This window comes from Dermacentor variabilis, chromosome 4, assembly GCF_050947875.1.
Source record: "Dermacentor variabilis isolate Ectoservices chromosome 4, ASM5094787v1, whole genome shotgun sequence".
NCBI lineage: Eukaryota > Metazoa > Arthropoda > Arachnida > Ixodida > Ixodidae > Dermacentor > Dermacentor variabilis.
The window spans coordinates 121,746,521-121,774,426 of NC_134571.1; the positions used below are offsets into that span (position 1 = coordinate 121,746,521).

General features: G+C 45.3%; 1 protein-coding gene across 5 annotated transcripts; it reads left to right on the forward strand.

The window, feature by feature from the left end:
- The first annotated feature begins 6,680 nt into the window (after positions 1–6,680).
- Positions 6,681–27,902, forward strand: LOC142579692 (alpha-tocopherol transfer protein-like). Of its 5 annotated transcripts, none has more exons than XM_075690158.1 (7): positions 6,689–7,069; positions 7,135–7,288; positions 9,053–9,176; positions 11,379–11,630; positions 14,877–15,070; positions 20,182–20,292; positions 23,980–25,057. In XM_075690158.1, exons 2-7 carry the CDS (start codon positions 7,256–7,258, stop codon positions 24,160–24,162), a joined length of 897 nt encoding a protein of 298 aa, XP_075546273.1. In that variant the 5' UTR covers positions 6,689–7,069; positions 7,135–7,255; the 3' UTR covers positions 24,163–25,057. The 5 variants fall into 5 exon arrangements, with proteins under 5 accessions (XP_075546276.1, XP_075546275.1, XP_075546277.1 ...); XM_075690159.1 differs by having other exon boundaries at positions 7,172–7,288; XM_075690161.1 differs by lacking the exon at positions 23,980–25,057 and adding an exon at positions 21,442–21,730 and having other exon boundaries at positions 6,681–7,288.
- Positions 27,903–27,906: the final 4 nt, after the last annotated feature.

Consider the following 27,906-nt stretch of genomic DNA (forward strand, 5'->3'; position numbering starts at 1 on the left):
TACCCGACTGATTCCGAAGCTATTCCGAAGAAAATTATTCAGTTTTGTTCGGCATATTAATGCATCTTTATCGCGTAAACGTCACTTTGACGCGGAGAGTTCTTGCGGTTTTGTGACTTCGCGTGACAGGCAGGTGAAGTGGGTGCAGCCCGAAAATTTTTACCAATAGCCGAGGGCTAACGGCGAAAAGGGGTCGAATTAGAAATAAATGTTTTTCTTTTTTTCTGTCAAATCATGCATAATCAGTGTGTACACATCATTTCAGATGGGGAGGTATCGCAGTTTTCGTGACGTCGCGTGACAGACAGGTGAAGTGGGCGTGGTCGAAAAAAGTTTTCACCAATCGTGGAGGGCTGATAGCAGAATTGGAATAGAAAAGTTTGGAATAGTTTTACGTTATAGCGCCCATGTTCATGTTTACACAGACGGCCCCGCGTCACCAAAGGCATCAACAGTAGCTGTGGTGGTACCAGCCCAACAGATGACTCGAGGCTTCATACTAGACCATAATTCTACTTCAACCGCTGCAGAGCTTGTGGCTATTCGGGAAGCGATTCGCCACATATGCGCGGAAAGACCTCAAGAGTGGTGCATTTTCACGGACTCAAAACCCGCGCTGCAAATATTGCGATGCTTTCTGCGCCACACCGCATATCAGGTTCTGGCACTGCAGATCACCGAGCTACTTTCATGCGCTCAAGAAAAACACCACCGCATAGTGTTCCAATGGATCCCGGGACACTGTGGGCTCAACGGTAATGAGATTGCCGATGCTGCAGCAAGGCGCGCGCTCAGCAATGGCCTGCGAACTGTAGGGCCATTCTCCAGACCGGGCATCACATGCCTCCTGTCGGAATTAATGAGGAGTGCGACGAGAAGATACTGGGTCCAACCAGACGCTCATCACGTCGGCCTTAAAAGGCTGGATCCCGATATGAAATTTCCTATTCTGCGTAGAATTCCTCGCCCTCATACATGCCTGATACACAGACTGCGATTAGGCGTCGCCTTCACGCGCAAATATTTGCACATTATTGGACGGACAGACTCCTCGGACTGTTCAGTGTGTGGCACTGTAGAGACTATAGAACATGTGCTCGTGGTGTGCCCTGAGTATGCACGCGAAAGACTGACAATGGCAGATACCTTGAGACATTTACAGAATGGACCACTGTCGGAGGACCTCTTGCTAGGCGCATGGCCACCGAGTTGGCAGACGACAGAGACAATGCGTGCTCTTTCACGTTTCCAAGGTGACACGGGCCTGGACTCACGCCTGTGATACCAGTTGTGTAATGTGTCCTTCACCTCGTTCCTCCCATTATCATCCCCCATTGTGACCCTTTTTCTTCCCCTCTTCCCCTTCCCTTACGTAGAGTAGCAGGCCAGATGCTCCATTATCCGGCCGACCTCTCTACATTTTCCAGTCATTAAAAAAAATACGTCTTGTTTACCTGTTACAATGCTTTGACTTCCTTATTCCTGAAGCCGCATATTGCTGACGACAAAAAATACTAATGAAGACAATAATGTCCTCACACTTTAGTATTTATGCTGGTCGTTTGAATCGTAGCCCCGACGTCTCTGCGACACATAAGCATTGCTGGAAGGTATAAATTACATTTTCATTTCATTTCATTCATTAATACTGTTGGCCCATTTTTTGCAAGTGCATTGCAAAAATTGATTGGTTCATCGACTTTCTTGAAACATGTAGATCGGCTGTCATAATCGCCCTGGGTTTCCACCACTAGCCTGCGAATGCTCATGTTTATTATTATTATTATTATTATTATTATTATTATTATTATTATTATTATTATTATTATTATTATTATTATTATTATTATTATTATTATTATTATTATTATTATTATTATTATTATTATTATTATTATTATATCGCTGCAGTCGGCAGCGATACGTTGACCTGTTAAACTGATCGCCTGTATTTCCGCAGACCCCCTGGCCTGCTGTAGGTTTTTCCCGCTGGATTGGCGGAGGTGCGCTCATCGACGCCTACCGACACTGCTCGGTTGATTTCGTCGCCTGAATCTCGCCCTTCTCGCAACGCTGGCCCGGCGCTTGAGCATAAAACGGCCACTCAACCCAGACCGCTTCGCACTCGGCAGTGACACATTGGCCTGTTAAACTTATCGCCTGTACTTCCAGAGGTATATTTTCCTTTGTAATCTTTTGCTTCTCATTGTATGTCGAGTGCCGCTGACTGCCAAGCGTTGCTTGCATAACCTGTCGAAATGTTTGAAGACACCATTTGTATTGCCTGTCAAAAGAGTCTGCCTAGTGATGCACTGATTGTGGCGTGTTGTGAATGCAAATATTCATATCATTTCGGACTGACTTGCTCGGGTATTGTCCCTAATACGTTTAACACGATGGGACAGGCGAAACGTGAGGGTTGGGTATGCAAGACCTGCAGAGCCAACAAAAAGCAACCTTCTTCATCCCACTCGAATTCAGCGCAGGCGGCAGGCAATAGTGACGCTATTTTAGCTCTTGTTGCGGAAATCAACGACGTAAAAAAGCTTAGAAGTACTACCGGCACTGCATGCTAAAGTTGTCTTGCTGTTGTTTCTGAAAGCAGAATTCTTAAAGCTGATGAAGACCGCCTCTGACCTTGAAGACGCCGTCACTTTCTTGTCAAAGCAGTACGAGACCACACGAGAACAGCTCATGTTATCTGAAGATGCCGCAAGGTAGACACAAAGAAATTCAGAAGCTTAATGAGACTGTCCGTGTTCAGGCTGAGATTTTGCAACGATGGCAGAATGATCAAAATGAATCTGTACAGCGCAGCAGAAAGGCAAATTTGGAAATTCGAGGTTTGCCGGTTGCCGATAAGGAAGATCTGAAGAAAATACTGCAAGATCTGGCTGACAAAACTGATTTACCCGAATTTTCTGTCGAGGCTGACATCGTTGCTGTCCACCGACGTTCTGACAAAACAGACTCTATCCCTACAGTCTTGGTTCGTTTCTCAACGGTAAACATGAAAGAAAACTGGATCAAAGCTCCTGGAAAACATCGAGAGCTCTGTGAATCAAAAGTGCTTCCGAAGCTATACTTCAATGACAATCTAACCAAAGCAAATAGGCATCTGTTCTGGCTTTCCAGGGCCACGGGCAAGCAACACAGGTTCGTTTGGGTGAGAGCAGGCAAAATCTTTGCTATAAGAAGGACGAAGACTTTTCACTCATTCGAATTACCAATGAAACGGCTGTTGAAAAGATCCAATGCAGATGACTCCGTCTATTTTACTTGATTTTCCCAGCTTTCGAACTTTTAAGGACAGCTTTGCCAGGCTTCGCTCTCGCTTTTATTGGCATGGCATGTACGCTTTTGTGCGAAAGCACATTCGCTCGTGCACAGCTTGCCAATGACGCAAGCTTCCTGCCCCGCGTCCTTCTGGTCCTTTGCAGCCCATTCCTTGTCCGTCCCGACCATTCGACCGCGTCGGCTTCGATCTCTACGGTCCCCTTCCTTGCACATCAGCTGGCAATCGCTGGATTATTGTCGCCGTCGACCACCTCATCCGCTATGCAGAAACTGTGGCATTGCAAACAGCGACAGCCCGCGACATTGCGTCCTTCATCCTGCACCACTTCATACTGCGTCATGGGGCACCACGGGAACTTCTGAGTGACAGAGGGCGTGCGTTTCTTTCCGAACTTCTCAACGCTCTTCTGGCCGCGTGCCATACCGTCCGTCGCACCGCTATAGCTTATCATCCGGAAACGAACGGCGTAACATAACGGTTCAATCGTACTTTGAGCGACATGCTATCCATGTACACTACATCGGACCATACCAACTGGGACCTTGTTTTGCCATATGTTACGTACGCTATAACACCGCTTCACAGGCGACAACGAGATTTTCGCCATTCTTTCCCGTATATGGCCGTGAACCTACCTGTACGCTCGACACCATTCTCCCCTACCGGCCTGACCCATCAGAGGGCACGCCTCTGTCTGAACCCTCCAAGTATGCCGAGGAATGCCGTCAGCTGGCCCCTTCGTTCACGGCGGAAGACCAGAGTCTCCAAAAATTCCGTCGCGATGATGACCGATCTCCCTGCACCTTCTAGCCGGACTCACTAGTCTGGCTGTGCATACCTTCAAGCACCCCTGCTCTATCCTCTAAACTCCTCGCTCAATACCACGGTCCCTACCGCGTCGTACCACAGACGACGCCAGTCAACTACGTCGTCGAGTCGCTAACGCCATCTACTGACTTGAGGCGCCGCGGACACGAGACAGTGCACGTCCAGAGGCTTAAACCCTATTACGACCCTCTTGTCCTCGCTCCTCCTTGAGTCGCCAGGATGGCTCCTTCTTCTCTAGATGGCAGTTGTAGTGAAGAAGACTGGCGCGCCCTATGGACGCACTATCATCATCAGCCCGCCGACGAAGAGGGGCGCGCGCTCTCGGTGTCTGACGCTCGACTTAGACGGTCGCTTTCCTGACTGCTTAATAAACCGCATTATATTATTATTATTATTATTATTATTATTATTATTATTATTATTATTATTATTATTATTATTATTATTATTATTATTATTATTTATTTGGTGTGATAACACAGTTACACTTGAAAGAGACAGAAAGCAAAGAAAAGAATGGCAGGGAGGTTCCCAGTGGAGTAATGACGTGCCCACCAGTCGTCCGAATCTGCCAGAGATGCCAAGGAATAATTACTTTCTTCAGAAACCTAGCCATCTTCCCGGTTAAGATAAAAAAGGCCGCACCGGTATCCACTAAAGCCCTAACCGCATAACCGTCGATCACCACCGGTATGTCGAGCGAAAGCCGGTCATTCCGTTCAGCTGCAGTTGACGTCGGATCGGTGCCCGTCCTTGTTCGCGTCGATCGGAGGTCTTCAGCGCGTCCACTGCCAGCGGCCTGGCCCACAAAGGTCGCTGTAGTTAGTTTTCCCAGCGGCGACATCGCGATCGTGCGCTGGAATATCACTGAGGCGGTGGTGAAAATCGCCTTGGCGACGGTGAGCGTGACTGTCGTGCGGTAGGCGGTGGCGTGCGCTGTTGCGCCAGATAATGATCTATATGCTGTGGTCGTTTGCCAGGTCGTGGTTGCGATGAGTAGGTGGAAAATCCCCGCAACCCGACACGTCGGTATGCTTCCTGGCGGTACAAATGATCTGCCTCACAGCAATGGAAGCACAGAGGACTGCGGTCCGGCGTGCGCCAAGCATACGATCTCCGATGGGTCATGCGTCGATTGTCGGCGTAATTCGCTGGCTGCTCCGGATGAAACACAACATAAGGAGCGGCAAGCGGCAAAGCTGAAGGCGCGCGTCGTTCGGCAACGTATTGTGCCGGTTGGGCTGGTGAAAGTGCAACCGGATGAGCGGCGTGAACAAACAGCGGGGGTGACCAAGCAGGGCGTCTCAATGCTTCTGCGTAGGTCGCACGGCGGTGTTCAGTCGGTGCAGGCGCAGTGCTAGCAAAAGGAAAGCTGGACCGTAGTGGTTGGTGCACTTCATATTTTCTAAAATTTGCAATGGGAACTCACCGTAGCTTGGGACGCGCCGTAAATATTCTGCATTTCTTCCCGCACAACAGTGTGGATGAGCTCTCGGAGGTTGTCACAGTTGCCTTCAGTCGCCATGAAACTATCGGAAGTGGACGTTACGTTCCCTAGCTGCTCGTAGAAGTTCGATTGCTGTGGAAGCATCTTTATACTTACTGCCTCCGATAAAAATTCGGCGGCAGTCTTCGGAGGGCTCCGCGCAAGACCAGCGAAGAGCTGCTCCTTCACTCCTCGCATCAGGTGACACAACTTCTTGTCCGCTGTCATTCCAGGTTCTGCTCGTCTGAAGAGACGCATCATGTCTTCGACGAAGGCGGTGACACTTTTCTTGGAAAGCAAGACGTGGGCCTGGATTGATCGTTCTGCTCGTTCGCAGCGATCAGCATTGGTGTAGGTGCCGGCGCATGTAGTTCACGGCGCTACTCGACCACGACGTCAGCTTCTCCTCACGGTTTTGAAACCACGTACGCGGGCCATCTTCCACGCAAAAATAGACATTTCTAGGTTTAGTGGCGTCGTCCCATTGATTGTACTCGGCCGCGCTCAAAGTCGGCCATCCAGTCTTTGACGTCTTCGAATACGTTACCATGGAACGACTTTGGAACCCGTGGCTTCTGAAGTGTGTACCGGGTTGTCACCGCGCTACCAATACCAGCTGACGTGGTTGGAATAGCTGTGTTCTGTTCTGGAGGCAGTCCCCTGATACTGCGGCTTGCCCGATACACGGGCGTCTCTATTGGCACTGGATTGGTTGCTTCGCTCCCAGGAGGGGTCTGCGGCATGAATGTGAAATGCCCAGCACCTCCACCAATTTTTCACGTGTCTCCAAAGAGGACTGGCGACGTTTAATGAGGACCCCCCCCCCACTGGCTTCTGAAAAACAACGGCAGCGGGACCAGGTTATCGAGTGGGCAGGGGTAGCACGCGCACTTTGAATTCCTTCTCGTCCTTCCTGCCTCTTCCTTTGCACTGTGCCCGCTACTGCAGCTGACAATATTGTTTCCCAGAAGATGCCCCCAGACCCGACGAATCGTCGTATGGACGGGCGCCTTGGTGGCGTTCACCCGCTTGCAGGGCGAAAGGTTCCCTCGTTTCCTTGAAACCGCTTCTAAACGCGACCAGTCGTCCTTGAGATGGTCGTCGCGGGTTGTCGGGCATAATGCCGACGCCTTCGTTCGATTGGCGCCTGTCTGCTGCTTGCTTAAGCGCCAAGCTGCGTGGTAGTTCGGTGTTTACCTGACTGACATATAGCACAGGCTCGACTGCTTCACGCACTTGAACTCTTCCACGGCGTGCGTGGTTGAGTGAAAAAGGAGCGCACGCTTCCTTGCGTAAACATTTATCACTCCGCTTCCCTCGCAAGTCCCGCTGGCTGCAAGCAAGCAGATTGCAGAATGCAGATTAGACAACTGCAACGGCAGGCAGACAGCGGCAGACAACAGACACCGCGGCAATCGTGCCATTGAACCCGCATACTTTTCGTTGACTGCAGTACAGTAAGTATCGTTGCTGGATTCCGCTGCTCACATTAGCCTTAGTGTTAGTAACATTAGCGGCCTAGTGTGCAGTTTCTGCGAAGACTTCATATCCTGGGACAGGTTCTGGTGGCATCATACCAGCAGAGTGTTGCTCGCATAAGGCGTCTGTGCGGTGTATTGGGTAGCCGTGCCTTGCAAGCCACGATGGCGAAAGTGTCCAAGATTCACAATCAACTAGTAAGCATGATTTTTTTTTATTTCTCCCCGAACAAGCCTCTTTTTAGCAAAGTGAACCAGTGACTTTCAGTTTGCCTATGTGTTGCTGATTATTGAAGTGACTAACAGTCAACATAACGTTAAATGGCACGATGTTTATGCTGTCATTTTACTCGTGCGCATTCATGTTCCGTGCAAGAATAATTAGCTAACTCTGCCTGAGCGAGTTTTTTTTTATTTAGATGAACAACGCAGTGCAGCATCTCTAGGGTTAACTATCATTAAACAAGAATAAATGAGACCGGCATCTCTTTAGCAAATGGAATCAGTGATGTTAGACTTACCGATGCATAGCTGAATATTGAAGTGATTAAGATTCTACATAACGCTAAATCGTGCATTATTTATACCGCCAATTTCACCGGTGCGCCGTCGTATTCCTTGCGAGAATGCTTAGCTAACTCTACGTAAGCGAATTTTTTCTTTAATGCGGCTTGAACAACACAGCGCAGCATCTCCAGTTTTGGACTACCATCAAACAACAATAAAAGATGGTGTTCCTTTGCGTTTGTTTTGTGTAGTCCCCAGCTAGTTCACTCTGTGAGCATGCATTTCACACCCCTCCGCATAATAACGAAAACAGTAATGTTTGAGAACGAATACCAACAAAGAAAGACTCAACAGCCCGATATTTAAATATTGCCGCCACCATATATGTCGGCGCTATATGCTCTCCAGTACAGTTGCGACCACTTCGTCTAACGCAATTTTCATCATGCGAGTATCTCTAAGATGACATAAAAAATGAAAACTTTGAAGTATTCAATGTATGGCTATTTCGGACGATGCAGCGATGGAAGCGGCGGTCACTGATAAGTAAACTGCGAAGTCGTTAACATAATTGGGCACCTCGGTTCCTCTACGTGGATGTGTCAGTAGCCGAAAAACATAACAGCCCTTTCAGGAACGCTTTTCCAGTGCTAGATTCCCTCTGTGCTCATTCAATCAGGGTAACGCAGTGCAGTTTCTGTCAGAATTTGAAGCAGCCATGAGCTAGTAAAGCATGTTTGCCAAGCCATAAAAAATATCCTTAAGGTACTGATATCCTCTGCAAGAGCATATTAAAGATGATCCTTTTGCTTTAAGTATTGTGAAAGTATAAATCATTGCAACTACTAACAATTGTTCGGAAATCATGGTCGGTATTGTGCAAGCGGTCCTTTGGTTTGATTGTTATCATTTCAACATTCGCGGCCAGCCGAACGCGTTGATAACGTGCGTAGAGCGCCACTCTGACCCCTGCTGAAGTCCGAGAAGGAGTAACATTAGAATGGAATCACTGTGCACTATTATAACTCTTTTCTTATTTAAGGTTGTTCTTTCATTTGACCACTCCCGACAACGATATGCATGACAACGAGATTATCACTTCGGTGATTGCTAGTTGCACAGGGCACTTATCGATGAGGAGGTCCGTAAATGCCAGGACCCTATTTTGCATAGAAAGCCGATCCCTCCGATTTTCCAAATATTTCTTCTTTACATGGGGTCTCGCCGATTGACCGTTCCCGGCAATAGCAGTGGCTCGTTTTGGTGCGAGTCACAGATGAATACTGTGCAAGCCGAGATTCGCCGTAGATGGAAAGAATTATACAAGCACTAAACCTTTGACTTTGCCGTGTAACGACGTAAAATAAAGCCCCTCTCACCCCACCCACATCTCTAATATTTATTTTTTTTATTCATGATCCTGTGCTGCAACCTGCCGGAATACCGATGGCTAAGCAGGATGCCGCCGTCACTAAAACTAAAGCAGCGCTGGACCTTGAAGAAGTGGCTAGGCTTGAACTCGGTGAAACGCCTGAAGTCAAAGCGGACTCGTTGGTACGGCTACGCCAACTGTTAGCAGGTACATTTCTGTTTTCTATCTTGCGTCTTAAAGAAGCGCCATTGAGGTGTGTCTGATACCTAACGTAAAGTCTTCTATATCATGTTGGCGAGACCACACCGGTCCCGTTCAAGGCATTCAAACTCAGAACACATTCATAAAGCTTCCTAGTGCACTTAAAATATTGCAGCACTTATTATTTATATACCTCGCGATACGCTGTCTCAATGGCATGTGCTTTAATGTACACTGGGAGCTTCCACGGCTTCCGTTGGCAGGTGTCTAGTTCTAGAAACAGAGATCTGGCTCGTACGATGCCCTGTTAACGTTCTGCACTCAAAGTATTATACTGCTTAAAAACGCACTTTAAAAAAGCAAGCAGTACACACCACGGCGTTATTCACTTCGTTCAGTCACCATCACTGTCCATGTTGTGCGCTTTCCTTATTTCCTTTTCACTGGTACACTTGTTTGAATGTGCCAGTATCCCCTGCTACGAGGGGGGGGAGTAGCAACCAAAGGTGGCTCTCAATTTTGTTGCTAGGCACCTTGGTACAATAGCAGTGACAATAGATTGCGCAAGGTGAAATAGGACTAGCAATGTACTTAAGGGTCTCAGGCCATCGTCGATAACTATCAGTCAATAAAGAGTCCCTTGTTCAATCGCGCCAACGTTCTTGCAAGCAATGGAGTAATCTCTGCTAACAGGAAAGAAAAGAGTGCAAGTTAAAGACTTCAGCTGCTCAGCACTTCAGCAGTGTCCTCGCACTCTAGCACAGAAAGAGCACTGGAGCATCATGGCAACCACACAGGTCTTATAAACGACATCCGAACACAAATGTTACATCTGCCTTTCGGCGAACCGCTAGCAAAAATAGCTGTCGAGATATTCCGGTTGAGAACAGGGGACTTCTTCGCCACAACATCATGTCATGCTGTCACAGCGTTGGCAGCGCACTTTCCGATTGTGTAATGATAAGCAATCAGTGAAATGTTTGCCCGGAATAATGCCGTCATCATCACCAGCCTATATTTATATATACTGCAAGACGAAGGCCTCCCCCAGTGATCTTAAATTACCTTTCTCCTGTGATAGCTGATTCCTAATTGCGCCTGCACATCTCCTAATTTAATCACCCTACCTTACTTTCTGCCGTCTTCGACTTCGATTCCCTTCCCTTGGCGCCCATTCTGGAGTCCTAATGATCCACCGGTTATCTACCCTATGCATTCCATCACCTGCCAAGCTATATTCTTCGCTCTTTATGTCAGCTAGAACATCGGCTCTGTTAACGTATTAATGTATTAACGTGTGTTATATATTGCCTTGTTAACTCAATACGTATTTGTATGCAAATATATACATTTCTACAGCCAGTTTCGTAGCTATCACCAGGCTCACGGCCACAATACCCAAAATACAGCAAAATATGAAAATGCATCATGTAGCACTGCTTTCATTTGCTTGAGAAAGCACTTCCATAAAAAAAATACGTCAAATTATGAAGTTCTGTATAAGCCTGACGATAATGCTAGCCCTCTGGATTCCGAGCAATTCTGCAGAGCTTCAGAAATCGCTGCCTCCTCTTGTGAAAATGCAAATGCACTTAGAATTTGTAATCGAGTATTTATTTGGCAAGCTTCTGTTTTTGTTCTTTCCATTAAGTATCGCCAACTGATTAAAAGAAATATGTGGCACATGTTTCTGATTGGGTGCGATTTTGTTCCTGTACGACTTAAGCACATTGCTTCCCGCTTTCGCATGAAACACCTCACAGACTAAGATATTGCAATGCAATTCCAAAGCTTTTCTTTTATTCTTCAGATATTCTGTGAAAGCGTTGTATGAATTGCTTGGAATAATCTTGCAGTCACAAGTTTAAAAAGGCAAAGAGTTTTAACTCACATATTTTTTCTTATGTTAAACCCTGCACTCATGTAGCAAGATTACCTCGTGCCGTTCCGGGAAATTATTTAGCGTAATGTAAGTAGCACGACACGAATTTTATATTGCAGTTAACGCTAATACTTTTGCTTAGGACTGCTTTTAATAGTGCACTAAGAGATGTTGGTCTGGATCTTAATTTAGATCAAATAGCTCTAATATTAGCTTTTTTCCTAAGCATGACATGATGGTTCAAGACACGCCAAAACTATTCCACGAAACAAGTGCATATCAATTGTAATCAAAGGCGCTAACGCTGCGTGTGCTCATAATTACAGAGGAGCCATCCTTGAAGATTCCTTCGAGCGATGACCTTCTGGTAATGTTCCTGCGAGCCAGAAAATACAGAGTACAACAGGCCTCCCAAATGGTGAAAAACTACTTCCGCGCGCGACGAGATGTACCGGAGTTCTTTCATGAACTTGTCCCTGAGAAAGTTCCCTTCAGAACCATTTGCCACGACCACAAACTCCTGATGATATCGCCCGAACCAGGCGAGTATGGCCGGTGCATGGCGGTCATCAAAGTAGGTAAGTTCCCATAGTAACAAAACTCTCCTGCTAAAATTTCTTGCCTGCTGCCTCAAAGACAGCGCCCTATTTTGTTCATTCACTGAAAGAAATACCAGCGGCTATAGGAAGCCTCGACTGCATACAAGTTTACAATTGTTTTTTTGGAGATACCATGAGACGAAGAAACGCTATAGCATGGGGCACTTTATAACTATGAAAGCGCAACACTGCTTCTTTCAATTTGATTTTGCTCAATTCAATTTCAATATTGCTCCGTAACATACACATACATTAGTACAAGAAGAATGTGCAGTTGGAATTCCCGAAGTGATCATTCGAAGGGAACCTCCTAACTTAAAGTAGTCTGGGCACAAGTACAATACTCAGCAGGCAAGATCAGGTTGTGACTAATAAATACGCAAAAGAGTATACAGCCTGTACAAAAAACATACTTTTTTACAACTTTTAAAGGAGCGTATTTAGGTACTGTCGCACAACTATGGTCACTGCTGTCACAGACGCTTTAAAATGTAAATACTAGAGAGAGACAGACAGAAGAAAGAAGAAATGCAGGCAGGTTAAATAGGAGATGCATTTTGGTTTGCTACCTTGCACTGGGGAAAGCGAAAGTGGGAGGCTGAAACAAAGAAAGACAAGGAATACAGATGCACGGATCGCCGGTATTCACAATCAGCGCACACTACCTTAGCGCAGTAGCACTTGTAGCGCAACGAATTCATAGTGCAGCCGTTTGAGCAGGTCCGTTGGGCTTAAAAAAAGGGTAACAATTTTCTCGTCAAATCCTGCCGCGATGACTTGTGAGCTCGGCATTCTAAAATTAATTTCACTGATAGCAGTTTTTGGTCGAAGCTTGCTATCACGATTGCGAGGGATCGTCGCTGTAAATTGTAGCGTGTGCTGTCAGAAAGGGCACGTTGAAGAGTCAGTTCGTTACCATAGCCATCACAGTAATCACAGGAGGCACTGTCGGCCTACTTCATTGCAAAATTAAAAGACTTTGAAAAAACCACTCCTAGCAATAGCCGGCAGAATCTTCCTGTTGGAATGCGAAGGTGTACTGCAGAGAAGAGTGCACGTGGTGTGGGTGGTTGCCTTCAAAATTCAGAGGGTTCCACGCGGAGAACGTGATCTTTGGTGCGAGCACCCCGATTTTTTTAGGGGTGTCTGTCCTTAATGGTGGTATAAGCCACTCTTTGCTGCACTGAGCATCCAACCTAGCAATGTTATCGGCGCGTTCCTTACCGATGACACCACAATGGCTTTGAAGCAGCTCAAATATCACGTAGTTCCTTTTCTCGGCCAGGGCATGGATTTGCAGTACTTATTAGATAACTATAGTCTAGTTTTCCTTGGTCCTGCTTGGCTTGTATTGCCCTCTCTTTCCCATAGTTTTCCAAAGTGAGATATGCCAATCAAGCAGCCTGATTGTGAAAAAATCTTCACTTGAATATACCACGCCGCCCAGCCAGCAGTGCAATATTGCGGGAACTTTTCAGCATGTTCAGAAGGCTATAGAAGGCTTAAGTAAGAAAAAAGTTCTTGCAGAGAAACGCATAGGAAAAAAAGGTTCTCTCATGCAAACTGCCCGAAAGAAGTTACGGCGCATCACGAAAGAAGTAATTTTAAAAAGTGTAGCAATAGGCTGGAATATTTGTTCAGACAATTAGTGTATTTTCATCTGTAAATGCGTAAGGCACCCATCAAACATTTATGAAACATTGTCGATCAGCCAGGAGAACCATAGTATAATTTAATGTTGTTTAATATTTTCTTCCAACTTAAGCAGAAAGACAAATTACGCATCTCCGGCTGCCGTAAGACAAACTAAAACATTGTGACAATCCTGCTCGAACGCCCTCACGTAATAAGTTAGTACAAGTCCGTTTAAATAAGGCAGGAATAAAAGCAAGATAGCCATAGGCAGACGAGCTGGCTATGCTTTATGAGGCTTTTAGAGGCCTTACCTGAAGCTTCCTGACACCGCACAACGAAAGCTCGATAGTACACCATATGTTCTTTAATTAATTGGTCAAAATCTAAGCTGTACTAGGCTCCCAGCGTCGTTTAACTATGGTGTCTGCTAGCTAACTTTATACATGAGTCACAGATTATGAAGCTGAAGTGTTCGGCAAATGTTTCACTCAGACGCCATTACCTATAGCGAAATCACTGGTGACGTTTTCTCCTTCGGGCAAGTCTACGCGTGTCCCTGCCACTCAGTTAATGATGTGCACTATGAATATTCTTTTAACAGCGGCTGTGTTCAATTTCTTCAAACTTGATTAAACTTTATCCTAAGGTGTTCCCAGAACTGAATTCTGAGGTATTACGTGCCAAAACTACGATATGATTATGAGGCACGCCGTAATGGGGGAATCCGGGTCATTTTAAACTACGAGGGGATCTTTAACGTTTGAACGTGGGCGTTTTTGCAACTCACCTAAGTCGAAATGGGGCCTCCGCGGCCGGGATTTAATCCCGCAAATTCGTGCTAAGAAGTGCAACTCCATAGCCCGCAAGCCACCGGGCCGGGCTACTGTTTTCCCTGCTTGTGATTCCTTGATCCGACACCAAGACGAGATGACAGTTTTTGTTTGTGTGTTTGTTTGTTTGTTTGTTTGTTTGTTTGTTTGTTTGTTTGTTTGTTTGTTTGTTTGTTTGTTTGTTTGTTTGTTTGTTTGTTTGTTTGTAAGTGCGCGTGTGTGCGTTAGAGAGAGAAAGAGAGCAGATTCTAAAATTATGCGGTTTTACGTGCCAAAACCACTTTCTGATTATGAGGCACGCCGTAGTGGAGGACTCCGGAAATTTCGACCACATGGGTATCTTTAACATGCACCTAAATCTAAGTACACGAGTGTTTTCGCATTTCGCCCCCATCCAAATGCGGCCGCCATGGCCGGGATTCGATCCCGCGACCTCGTGCTCAGCAGCCCAACACCATAGCCACTGAGCACCCACGGCGGGTAAGAGAGTAGATTAAATAAAGAGAAACGAAGAGAGCTCGACCTGGAGAGCGTCCCTCTAACCTGGTACTCCTCACCGGAGTAAGGGTAAGTGGGAAATAAAGGAAAAGGTAGGCGCCAGGTAATAATCTAATGCTGTAATGAGCAACTAGAGTTACGTTTGCCGATGTGCGTATGTGTGTTTGTTTCTCGAAGGAACGTCCACTGTTCAGCAGAATATAATTGCACCATTCTAACGCAACTGAGTTCCACGTCAGAGCTATTTCCACTCTCCCTCCAGGTGCCTGGAACCCTGACATCTGCAGCCTTTTGGACTATACCAGAGCAGGGCTTCTGTTGACCAACAGCTGGCTCCTTGAAGATGTTCCATCAATATGTGGGGTCGAGTGCGTCTTAGACTTGGCGGGATTAAACATCCTTCATCTGACGCAGCTCACACCAGCGTACCTGATGAAATTGGCTACCATTACGCAGGTGCACAGGGACCACTCGGTTCTCATAACATAATATGCCTTGACGGTCAGTAAGGGGACTGTTACCTTCCCACAATTTCTTTTCTCAATGTTGTCACATATAGACATTCATCGCTGAATTTACATGCAACTAATAGTTTAGTGGCGCAGTGGCGAATAGGAAGAGTCTAAGAACAATTCTGTTCCTCGTATTTTTCTATGAAAGGGCAATGTTATACTTAATTTCGACCCGACAAAATGTTTTGGAACAGCGAAGACATAAAAACAAGTAGAAAACACATATAAAGTTACTTGACATGGGTTGGCTAAAGAAAAGAAAGATGTCAACTAGTGGGCTGCTGAAAAATTACGTAATACACAACATGCACAAAATAGAAACAGCAGTGAGGCGCACTTCAGTAATGTCGCAATTCCTGAATAGCCAGAACCCAGACTCATACCAAAAGTAACGAGTTGTTACTTCTTACTTCCCACGAATGATTGCGCTTCATTACCAAAAAAGAAAAGTTTGCCTTTATTTTTCAGACTTTTCTGCCCTTTTTGCTCATAGCCTCCCCGTTTTTCTGCATTCGTATTTCCCGCCAAGCGGGCCACATAAAAATATCCTTCCGGTAGCACTGCGCTACTACTTTGTTGACATAGTGAAACGATAGTGCACACATTTGTTTTGTTGTCTCGTAACGTTAGCCTCGATTTTGCTAGGATTCGAGGTGAGTGGCGGAAGCCCTCCCGTTTCTTAATATTTCGATTCTCTCCTCTTTTAAAAAAGAAGTGTTTCAGCGCGCATTCTCGTGCTCCAAAATCACTTTTCTCATAGTGCCTACCGCCCAATAAGAGTCGTAGCTTCTGCAGTGTTTCAATGTAAAGAGCAAAACCTATCGGTGACTTAAGCTTTCAGTCCCCAGAACTGCACTGTGCACCATTTAAGATATTCTCGCTATTACGCCTCTTTGTTACTCGTTTGTCTTCTTAAACGAGTGCATCGACGGTTTCCTGGTTGGAGTGAATAGCGATTGTCCGAGGGCGACCCTTCCGAGGCTGATGTCCAACGCTTGTATAGCCATCTTTAACATCCCTCATCCATCTTTCTACACTGCTCAAGCTCGCACACGCGTCGCCATACCCTAGCTGTAGCCTCTTCTCTGTTTCTGCAGCTGAAGTTGGCTATTTCACCAAAAATTCTAGCACCGCACATTGACGAAACGAGACTTCACTTGCTGTCATTCTGATTCGCATGCTCGTGGCTAGATTCTGTAACCTGATGATAACAAATTGCCATCCATTATTGCAGAAAAAACTGAAGTACCGCCATATCAACTCTTGTGAGCTTTCAGACATGCATACAAAAAATTGTTGATCAGTACTGTCAGTGCGACCCTCGTATATCTACCAAGATTTAGTAAAAAAAATATTCACAGTCGGTGAGAGGCACTCTATAAACTTAATCGTTTATTACTCGAGCAACACCCACAATTGTGCAGTTGTGCACATTTACTCACAAGGAGTCCTGATTGTCAGAAAGAAACTTACAGAAGAACAAAAATTGGTTGCAGTGCATACGACAGGCATCACGAAATCCAAACTGAGGCCTTACCACATTCGTTGAAAAGGAATATGTCCAATCATGGAATTCTATCAGTGCTAACATGTGCAGCATAAAATTGGAGGTTAACAAATAGGCTCGAGAACAAGTTAAGGTTGAGTACAAAGAGCCATGGAACGATAAGTGTTCGACGCAATTTTAAGAGACCGGAAGGGAGTGGTGGGGTATCAGAGAGTAAATGAGAATTTACGATATTGTTATTGCCATTAAAAGAAATAAATTGAGCTGGCCAGGCCATGTAATGCGTAGGGCACGTCACTGGTGGAGCATTAGCGTTACAGTATGGGTGCCAAGCAAATGGAAGTGCAGTCGAGGACACCGTAAAATTAGGTGGGGTGATGAAATTGGGAAATTCGTATATGCAAGTTTTAATGCAGTATAGTCCAAAACTGGGATAATCGTAGATCGCTAGGAAAGCCCTTCATTCTGCAGTGGACATAAAAATAGGCTGTTGCTTATGATACTGATGACGAAATCAAATCAACCCCAAAGAGGACACGGGCTTTGATAAACGCTGCACTGAGTGGCTCCCGGCTAACTTGGAACCCCTAGAGTTTTTTAACGTCTACCTAAGCAGAAGGGAACAAAAATTTTCGCATTCTTTCCTCGTCAGACTGCCGCCGAGGTGGTAGGGAATCGAACCCATGACCTAGTTCTCGACAGTACAACGCCATATTCTCTCAGCCATCTTGGCGGGTTTCGTTTTGCGTCATTGCGTCGCAGCTGGTTATTTTTCAAGTCATCTATACACTTAGCACACATCTTGACATGAGTGTCAGTCGAACTTGCAGTGAAATGCATTCGAGTGCTAGTTAACATATTAACCAAAACCTTCCTTCCATGAACGTGGTGCGAAGCTCAGTGTAACAACAGCGCATGTTATGATCTTCTTTAAACGCAAATATTCCGAACCCCGTGGCAGTGTCTGGATTCCGGCTACGAGTGCATAACTCGGGCAGAGACGGGCTTCAATTTGGAAAATGCAAAATGTTCCCTTATGTGATTATGAAGTGAGTTAACATATTTAAGGTAAATAGTTATTTTGTCTTTGGTTGTTACTCTTTTTGTTGGTCCACAGCTCCTTGCAATGCATTTCGACAAAAAATTATTAAGCCCATTGCACTGTCTTAATGAATTTAGGCTCTTCCTATTTGTAGCAGTTTCTACGGCCATAATTATACTACTGGAGCCTGTAGTTTGATACTCGGCTCTCGTATTAGCGATCAATATACATTTCCTTCTGAGAAATAGGGGTCGCTTGTGCAAATATGCGCGAGTATCTCATGAGCAAACAATATAATAGTTTCATCAACAAGCATACACCCACTCTACACTGGCAATGTTTCACTTGGGTGACGTCACTTCTCTTCCACTTAAGCTTCAGATTCGGGGGCTCAATTTATCCATGGAGCTCACATTTCATCGTGAACTTCAATCATCACTAATATGCTATAGCGGAGCCTGTAACAAACGAGAACACATCAGGCAAAACGCATTCACTTGTCTCTTTGGACATTAATAAATAATGAAGCAATCCAACTTGAAGCTTTTTTTTAGTGCAGATATAAGCGTTGTTGGTGAGCTCAAGGCTTCAACAAACATGTAGCGAATGTAATTCTGAGACGCTAACATGATGACTTCACACCATTGGCAGTGGAGACTGGGGATGTGCGATCGAAAGCCACCTACATTTAAGTATAAGTTGTTTTACTGCTATGTAAGGTAGTTATAGTGATCTTTGCTTTAAAAGTTATTACGTGTCTTTTTGTGAAATTGTTGCTTTCCATGGCATGCAACAGCGCTGTTAGAAAGGAGCGACGACCTATTACGATGCAAAGGGACACGTCCTAAGCCTAATAACTTCTTCGCAGAATAGGTGAAACAGTTTAAGCGACGATAGCCGTAAGATGCGAAAGGCAGGAAGAAGAGAAGAGGACAAAGTAGTTGTATTTCCACTACTGGAACAAAAGATCCTGCAGAGACCAAAAAATATTCTGATGATGAAGGCGATGGTGACCTAGGCGCACCACCCCCACAATAATACCTGTGTTATCAGGGGTAGAAGATTGCCCCGCACTCATCTGAGAGTGTTTATTCTCACTGATACTGCATGAAACAGTGCAAGACTTACTGCGCACAATATTGCGCGAGCCCCGAAGTCACACGAGGAAAAACATGTACCTTAAGAACTATGATGGCTTACGCGTTATGATTCACTGAAGATTGACAGCTCATATATAAAACAGCACCGATCTGAAGCTTCTTAAACAAAGCGAGTGGTAAAAGGCGAACGGCAGGGGGGTAAATTTTAAGAAAAAGCTATCTCTTTCAACTTCACAACAAGAGACGTAATGTACATGAAACAGCAAATTGGCACTCATAGCCCGCTGTTACCACACGAGTAGCATAAACAATGATTTCCCGCAAACGACTGGGAAATATGCCCTTATGGTTTTTTATGCGCTCACAATATTAAAGTACCAAACACAATTAATTGCTACGAGGAGTAGGCTTCCCAATAAACGTCCCTATTGCACTCTATTGATTTAAAGACTCCATCAAGGATGTGCCGCTAGCAAGCGCACCCATGTTAGAAATATTCAGAGGAAGTAAAGGTGCGTGAAAGTAGTCTCAACTTCTAATTCACCCTCGTGGGTGTAATTTTCCTGTGTGTGTGAATATAGAGGAGCCTCCGAGCAAAATTAGACGTTTTAATACGATTGGAAGCATCAATAAAAGCTCTCAAAAATAGCTGTTTCTGACAATGAAGCTGAAATAGAAAACACCGCCATTATTGCTTGGCGAAAGTGACCTATGATCTAACCCTCGGTTCCTCGCCATCACATTCAACAATGCAACGACGCATCCGAGCAAACTCGGAGGTCCTGCTGCCTTGTCGCCGGTCCTTTGATAGGACTCTGTGGTTCCCCAGGCGTTGAGGCGCGAGCTGGCCCGGATTCCCAGCGCCTGTGGCGAGCTGGGATTTACGTCACAGTGTCACCACTAGGCGCACCCATTCGCTGATCACGTGCAGCTTTATAGGCTTCTAATCAAAAAAGAAATTAAACGAACATTTCAATTAGCAGTTCTGTGGCTCTGCTAAGTTTGCTTCAGTGGTATTACACTGGCCATTTATACCAACTTTCTCCAAAGTCGAAATTTTGTGTCACTTGGCCTTTAAATGCGCTAATATCCTCATATTGATGAGGGGTTCTCTCGAAGATCTGAGAGCTAGTGGCGTTAGTCAGAAGAAGACGATTTGACCTGTAGTGGTGGAATCGGTGCGGAACATCATCTTTTTTATGCATCGTTGTCTTTCTTGTAAATATTGTAAACACATCTTTATATCTGACTTCTGCAACGTAACAATATAAATGCATTCTCCGCTCCAACAGGCCAACAAATTAACTGACGCGAGCATTATTTGTAGTTTAATGCGCTTTATAGCGATACCTTTCGGCAATCCATACTAAATGAAAGTGGTAAATGTCAAAAACTAATTTCTCCAGGAGTGCTGTCCCGTGCGGATAAAAGCTGTCTACATAGTAAACCACCCGAAGATCTTTGAAGTCCTCTTCGCAGTGATCAAGCCGTTCCTACGCAGCAAGCTGCTAAGCAGAGTGAGTATACTTTGTCTTTTCCTGTAGCTACGTTAGTTCTGCCGTGTAGGTTCATGTGTGTATGTGCGTGTGTGTCTGAGACTCGCCACAAGCTCCCCTGGAGTCACCTTTGCAGTCCAGGTCCCGAAGTTGACCCTCTCGAAGGCGTTGAAATGTCCGCAGAGGTTTAGCCGTTCATACAAAACGAGCTGATAGGCTTGTCTGATTTCGGTCAATCCTAGCTACATCTACATAGTTCTTTGGTCAGCTGCGCCAAATGTAAAGTCATCACTAAGAAAAAGGCACCTTTTTCTCAAACGTCCTACCCGCGTTACACAGCCGCACTGCTACCGATTATTATTATTATTATTATTATTATTGTTGTTGTTGTTGTTGTTGTTGTTGTTGTTGTTGTTGTTGTTGTTGTTGTTGTTGTTGTTGTTGTTGTTGTTGTTGTTGTTGTTGTTGTTGTTGTTGTTGTTGTTGTTGTTGTTGTTGTTGTTGTTGTTGTTGTTGTTTCTATTGACGTAGCCTATCCAACCGAGCGGTGACGAAAAGTCACGCCATCCGCTTGAGCTTATCAAGCTTTACTGTATCTATAAGAGCTTTCATCGTGCATTCATCACCATTTTGAAGCGTGACTGCGTGCGCCACCTGCTCCTCCTCTTTGCACAGCGTTTTTGGTTAAATCAGTCAGCATCCTCATAAAGCTGAAGCCAACCATTAAGGAAAGGCTCTGTCAAGTCAACAGTGCAAAACTTGAACTACCTAATGAAGAGCAGTCTGTGATAGTCAAAGAACTTAATTGAAGAAATTAAGGGAGCGAGGTTGGCCTGCGCTCATGCGCTCTAGCCTGCGGCTCTGCGCAGGAGGAGAGGGAATGGAGACGTAAAGGCGTGATGAGGGATGATGATGAGGTAGAAGGATTATTACTATTAACAAACTAGCCCAAAGATGTCATTTAGAAGTCTCAACAAACTTTCAGAGCTTGCAGTCCATTAGGTTATGAGTGAGACGTATAAAATCCGTGTATGAAAATTCTTTCTGTCCTTTCACAATGGCACAGAATGTACATTGCAGTGTAATATACGAAGGCGAAACAGAAAGTCTTGCCCATATTTTTTAGACCAATTATGGCTCTAAATGCGAAGTCAACATATTCATTCCCAGCGGTGGACCTTTCGTGGACCAGCCCGACCTTATCTACCGGTAGCTCCGCAGTACGGCGGTGCTGTCGGCTGTTGAAGACGGCGGTTGCGTTTCACACGTCCATGGTGTACGAGCACCGAAGGATCACTTGTTCTCTATAGAGCAAGGGGGAACGTCTATCGAAATCCACAGGGAAATTCAGCCCACGTAGAGGGTAGGGTGTCTCGCTTTGAGAAGTGTGAGGTGACAAGACCGCGATTCACGTGCAATGATGAAGCCAAGGCAGCAGTCCGACGGTGGTTCCATAGTCAGCCGGTAATCACAAATTTAGTGCTGCGATGAGACAAATCTCTGAACCGGTGTGGGGACTATGTCGAAAAATAGTGCAACGTACGTAGAATACTACGTATATTTGTAATTATCTGTATGGACCTTATTTTGAGTTAACTAAAGTAGGGGCAAAGACTTTCTGATTCGCCCTCGTAGCTGTCGATCGAGTTTGCTCAAATGCTTCAAGCTTGGTCCTTGGAGCCTTATTTGCGCTAGCGCCGTGGTGCTGACCTGCTTGAGCTTAGTTCGAGCATATTTTCTTTATCGCCTCAAACACTCAGCCCCATAAGGTTGATTTCAAGAAGAGGCGGAAATTACGTGCACAATAAATCACAGTGGCCCCCAGGTACCTGAAGAATAAAAGGCTCAGTTTCGCCCGAAATGCGAAGTATCCATTGCGGCAGCAAATTAGTGCACAGCTATAGAAAGCAAGGATAATAGTTTATACGGCCCTATAAGCTTGTAAACATAGGTATACTAACTAATTTACCAAGTATTGTGTCACCAGCACAAGCAAACATGAACATGTCTCATTTAATGACTTCAGAAACTCGCTGTCAAAACACGGAAGTGAGGAAGCACGGCAGCAGCAGCGAGCGAATTCGCCACCGTGATGCATCTCGCATCAACGCGAACTAAGCCACGGAAACACTGCGCACGGCTGGCTCTGCACTCTTAGCAGATGAGTTCGAAGATACAGCAGTCCTATCGGGGCGCCTGGACTAGAACGTGCTCCTCCCTCCCAACTTACCAACGAAGCCTAGCGCGCGAAGGAAGTAGGCACGCTTCCTCCCCACTTTCCGCCGTTGCGTGCACGAAATTGAGCCGTACTCGCAGGCTCTAGCTGGTACGCTTTCACTCAGTACGATAGCGTACGGCACGCGGAGACGATTTTACCGGGCCTTGGACTTTACTCAAAACCTCACGGCGGCGCCGACGGCAGAAATTTGCCTGAAGTGTTCATATATTTGGTGTCTCAATAAAAGCGCAGTACTAAACGCTTTCTTGCGACAGCGATTATATGGACATTAGAGAAGCGCGTGCAGTGTTGAAAGGCAGGAACGGAAGCAGGAGGTTTTCGGCCGCCGCCCTTCCATTTCTTAAGAAGGGGCTCGCCCCCCACCCCTCCCCCGCATCTGTGTAAGTCAACTATTTCACGGCGGCACCAATTCGACAATCGCTCGATATGATTTTATTAACAGCAGTGCTTTGTGCGTGGCAATTCTAACTCCAATTTTTGAAATTGATGATTCAATTTCGATTAATCAGTTGATGTGATATGATCGAAGAAAGGAAAGCAAGTGTTCTCGTAGTATTGCGTGCTTTTCCCTGAAGCACTGCAAATTAGCATCCCCAACCTTTTCGACTAAGATTCTTCACACAGCAAACTGTGTATTTAGCCACGTGAGCGTGAAGTTACCTGCTTTGGAATTAGTGAAGGTTCACGTTAATTTTTTCAGGTGGCCAGTTAATTTACATTCGTTTAGTTGTGCACGGTTAGTGCTGTGTTTTAGCAAAGCACATACATTTTATACACTTGTAGGTAAGTAGGAGGTAGTCTTAAAGCACCTTCTGAGGAAATTCAGCTCAGTGCAAAACCTTGATATCGCTCTCAATCATTCATGACGAAGCAACCCAAATATATTTAATTGCTCTAGGACACGTTCAAATTGTGGCATGAAAAATGATCTGTATATGAGCTAAGTCTGCTTAGTAGACTTATGCCACTTTCGAGATAACCTTCCTTAAAGTGTTCTCCAATAAATTATAGCCATTCCATTTCAACTTTTTCGCAAGATCATCACTTTAGCGGTTCACGACAGTCTTGGCAGATATTGGGGCCGCACATACCGAAAGTGATGCTGTCGCTTTAAGATTTATCGTAGGAAGACGCGAGTTCTGTTAGCATGTGCTTCTATATTTCGCCAGGGCAAGAATGCTCTCAAGGGAATAATTAAAATTTTTTGTGAACTCTCTAATTATATAGACAACACGATTTCTCATAACGTTAATTTCCGCCTGTTCGAGAAATGTGAGGGGAGCAGCTGTATATGTCACATGCAAGTTTTGTACCTTTCTGAAGTGCAAGTAAAAAGAAATAAAGCAGGCGGTGTGCTGAAGAAATATAGATATAGTGTGACTTGGATGGACGCTTATACAAAATGAAGCCACGAAAAAGAGGTGGTGCCTTCTACTGAATATTTCTCCTGCAACTTTGTTCCTCCTTAGGTCCACTTCGTTGGCCGCGAAGCTTCTGAGTTTTGGGGCCGCTTTCCAGGCGACCTCGTACCAGCGGAACTCGGCGGGAGGCGGGAGCAGTTTGATTATGATCGTCAAGAGAAGTTGGTGCAAAGCAGAAGCGCCTTCTTCGAAAGCTTGTGCACCTGCGGATACAGAAAGAATAAGACCTGATAAAAGATTCATCATTCAGTATCAGACATTCAACGGAGCTGCAATCATTCCCAAGGATATCACTCGGCTAACCCGAAAGGTTGTATACTCTGGCCGAAAATGTTTGTTCACAGAAAACAGCGCCAGTGCGGCTTCGTCTCTTCCACTAGCTAAGAAGATCGTAGAATAACAACCCGAACTTTCAGCTTCAGCACTCTATGGCTTATTCACACGTGGTTTCTCAAGACTTTTGTATTTTGCAAAATTGCATATTCTGGTGCGCTCATTATCACTTGACAACCCCACCCGCTCCTTCCGATGTCTTCGTGCTCGCAAACTCGTTTATTCTTTTTCTTTATTTTTGTTGCATCCCTAATAAGTGAGACGTATATCAATGACTTATGATCAGAGCCTTTGTAATTCGTCAATATAAATAGCAATTGGGTGGTATAAACTGCCCGCGATTTTCCAGCAATCTTTGCGAAAGGTCAAATGGCAGTCTTGCATTTGATTGCATACGAGCCATTTAAAAGAATTGATGAAATAAATTATTTATCTGACTTACAAAACCTAATTATCGACATTATCACTGATTTTTCTCCAGACAGCTTTCACACGCTTTGTTACCGTTTCCGAACAGAAAAATTCTAATATGATAATTTCCTTTCCGACGTAGAGGAAGTACACTGAGTTTAATTATGCAGCAATTTATCGCGATATTTGGAGAAAACGCGAGGACTTGGTAAGTGCTCTGCTCCGACACCTCGCTTCACTTTTCCCTAGATAGGAACTGTGCGCTTTGTGACGCTAAAGAAATGCTCAGCGGTGCTGCTGTGAAAGCCCGATGAAGTGTCTTCGTGGGCTCGCGTTACTATCAACAAGTACGTCTGCTCCCAGGTAGACAAGTCTGATTACGTCAAACCAAAAATTTCTGTACATTCGGTAGGTCATATTCGAGCGCTCATTATGCTGGGCCAGCGCGCGTGAAATTGGCCAGGTCGGAAGGCAGTGCTCCAAACACATTCGCCTGGTGCTTTCAGTGCACCGCGCTCCAGCTCAGAGCTCTCGATGACTCTGTCACATTTGAACTGGCAGCGCGACCGAGATTAAGGGTTCTACAACTTAAAACTTTTCGAATCAGTTTTGATTACACTGTCATGACGTCAAAGTTGCGTAATTACCGAAGCTAACCACGGGCGGTAACCCGCCGCGTTGTTTGAAAAGCCCCGTCGAACGCGCTCCTCGTTTCTGGAAGGTCACTCTTTTCTCCTTGCAAAGCGAATATTAAGGCCTGCATTAAGATGATTCTGAATCAGCTGACAAGAGGCGAGGAGCACGCTCAAGTGGACAAGGTTTTGATGGGGCCGAGTCCGCACAGTGAAAGTAGATAATCGGATGAAAAGGGCTTTGTCCGCGTCTCCGATCGATCCGCTTGCTCTTAGTCTGCTTGCGGTGGCTGCTCGAAAATCGCGGCGGCGTGCAACTGAAGGGTAAAAATGCTATCAAAACGGATCCTCGGCAAATGAAAGTTGGGCAAGTCATCTCGTGTACGTGCTGAATGGCCTTGATAACGTTATACTGTCTCGCAAAACTTTTTGTTAGACGGAAATAAATCCATGCACCCCGGCCGCTCCGAGCACCGTGTGCCAGAGCAATCGGCGAGCAACCATCTTCTATACCTTTCGGGAAGGTGTGGTCTCGGACTATTCAGAAAAGAGAAGTCAGTTTCGTTCGGTATAATTATTCGTCCTGAACGCGTACATGGGCCCTATAGCGTAAAACCACTTAAATCTGTTTTTATTCCTATCTCCTGAAGCTAAATATACGTAAATACCGAGAGCAAGCATCGGGCGGCAACCCACACCGTTGTTCGAAAAGCCCAATCAAACAGCCTTTTCCTTTATAGTAAGGTAAACTCCCCCAAAGGTTGAATCTGCAATTTCGGCACAGAAATATCGACTGCATTATGAGAAGCAAACCTGCGGAAGCGCGACATCGAGCGCCCGCTCAAAGCGGTTCAAATGTCGTGCCGAAGTGTGCGCACGCCCTGGCGTTTAAAAATGGCAGGCGGAGTTCGGAGGCCGGTTTGTTTATCGTTGTCGTTGGCAGTGGTCATCGTTATGGCGGTTTTTTTTTTTTTGCTTGTGTGTTTGTGGCAAGTAAATGATTTCAACTGAAAGATCACATATTCATTAAAAGAAAATGAGACATCTACCCAATCTTAGCAATTGCAACAAAAGAAACCCATACGGGTTCCTCGAAAGAAAAGCCTCGCAGTTGAAGAAAAATTGGTCCTGGTAGGGGCACGAACCCGGAACAACAGCATTTCCGGTGCAGCCGCACTATCATCGGAGCTAACCAAAGCGGCTAACAGATATCAGGGCGTAGTGGAATTTGTCAACAACTTGAAGCAAAGGCAAGAGTTTGACGTAATAGTCCATTGTAGAAAAGAATTGTTCCGTCAAACTTCTGCCTTTGCTTCGAGTTGTCGAGGAATTCGACTTCGCCCTGTCATCTACTAGCCACCTGGTTAGCTCAGATGGTGGAGCGGCTGCCCCGGAACGGCGATGGTCCTGGGTTCGATTCCGGGACGAGTTTTTCTTCAACTGCGAAGCTTTTCTTTCGAGGAACCCTGATGGGTTTCCTTTGAAGCAACTGCTACGATTGTGGGGATGTCTTTTTCTCTTAATTCTCTCCACCTTGCGGGTTTCTCCACAACTATTACGTCAAAATCATATATTATTGAAAATATTTCCTTTTATAGCAGATGTGCCGCTAGTGGTGCTGTTGTAGCCTGTTTCGTCTTTGTTATTGCTCCCACTATTACGGTCGTGGTCACCACTGTTTCTAGTTTCAAACGTATTACTTCCCTCAAAAGATGGCACGGCCGTCCAGAAAATAAAGCAGAAGGAGAAATTTCATAAGTAATCGGTCTTCTGAGCAAATGTCTTCATGGACGAACACAGAACACCAATTAGTCGTTCAACCAACTAATCTGGTACCTCTGCCCTAAGACAAAATTGGTCAATGCTTACACATTGAAGAGAGCAACTATGCTCTAGCCTACTATGAAAACCGTAATTCTGCACAAAAAGCTGTTATGGAGGCCCTTGGAATTGTTCCAGATATGTTTTGTAATATTGCTCTCGACAGGACGGACAAAGAGCGTAGTGACAGGGAAGAATTCTTTGACTACCGAGAGCAAGGAAGGACGATGGATGAAAAGAAACATTACTAATGGTTCTGAAGACACCTGCAAGAAAGTCAGCAGTGAAATACATTCTTCTGGGGCATTTCGAGGATAGTCAGGCAGTATCCGAACATAAAACTTCATTTTTCTGAAATAGTTTTTTCTGTGATTTTCTCAAATTCAATGTAGCTTTTCTCAGAAAGTGTTCATCCCATACTAGTGATACTTCTTACACATGTACTGCAACCAGTCATAAATACTCTGAAATAAAAAAATGTCTGATGATATTGATACAAGGCAGAAACATTTAAACAACGCGCGCAGGTTCGTGCGCCCCCTCAAGACGACAGCGGCGTATTGGAGGAAAAGACGAAGAAATAATGGCACGTGTTTTCGCCGCACGCACTCGCATCGCAGGTGGCCGTTGTCGGCGTCTGCAAGAAGAAGACGAGGTGAAGCGACGCTCGAGAGAGAAGAAGAAGGCCTTCCTGATCTCCCACTTAGAACGCGGCAGTGCTTTTTATTTACCGCCAGGGCACAAGTTCGCCCACAATAAATAGTTTTATCTGGATTCC

Excerpts from the sequence above, each read along its gene's own strand:
- LOC142579692 (XM_075690158.1), top strand. The coding sequence starts at position 7,256 with ATGGCGAAAGTGTCCAAGATTCACAATCAACTA. Across the intron at positions 11,631-14,876 it reads CATGGCGGTCATCAAAGTAG|GTGCCTGGAACCCTGACATC; the intron begins GTAAGTTCCCAT and ends CTCTCCCTCCAG. Across the intron at positions 15,071-20,181 it reads AATTGGCTACCATTACGCAG|GAGTGCTGTCCCGTGCGGAT; the intron begins GTGCACAGGGAC and ends TAATTTCTCCAG.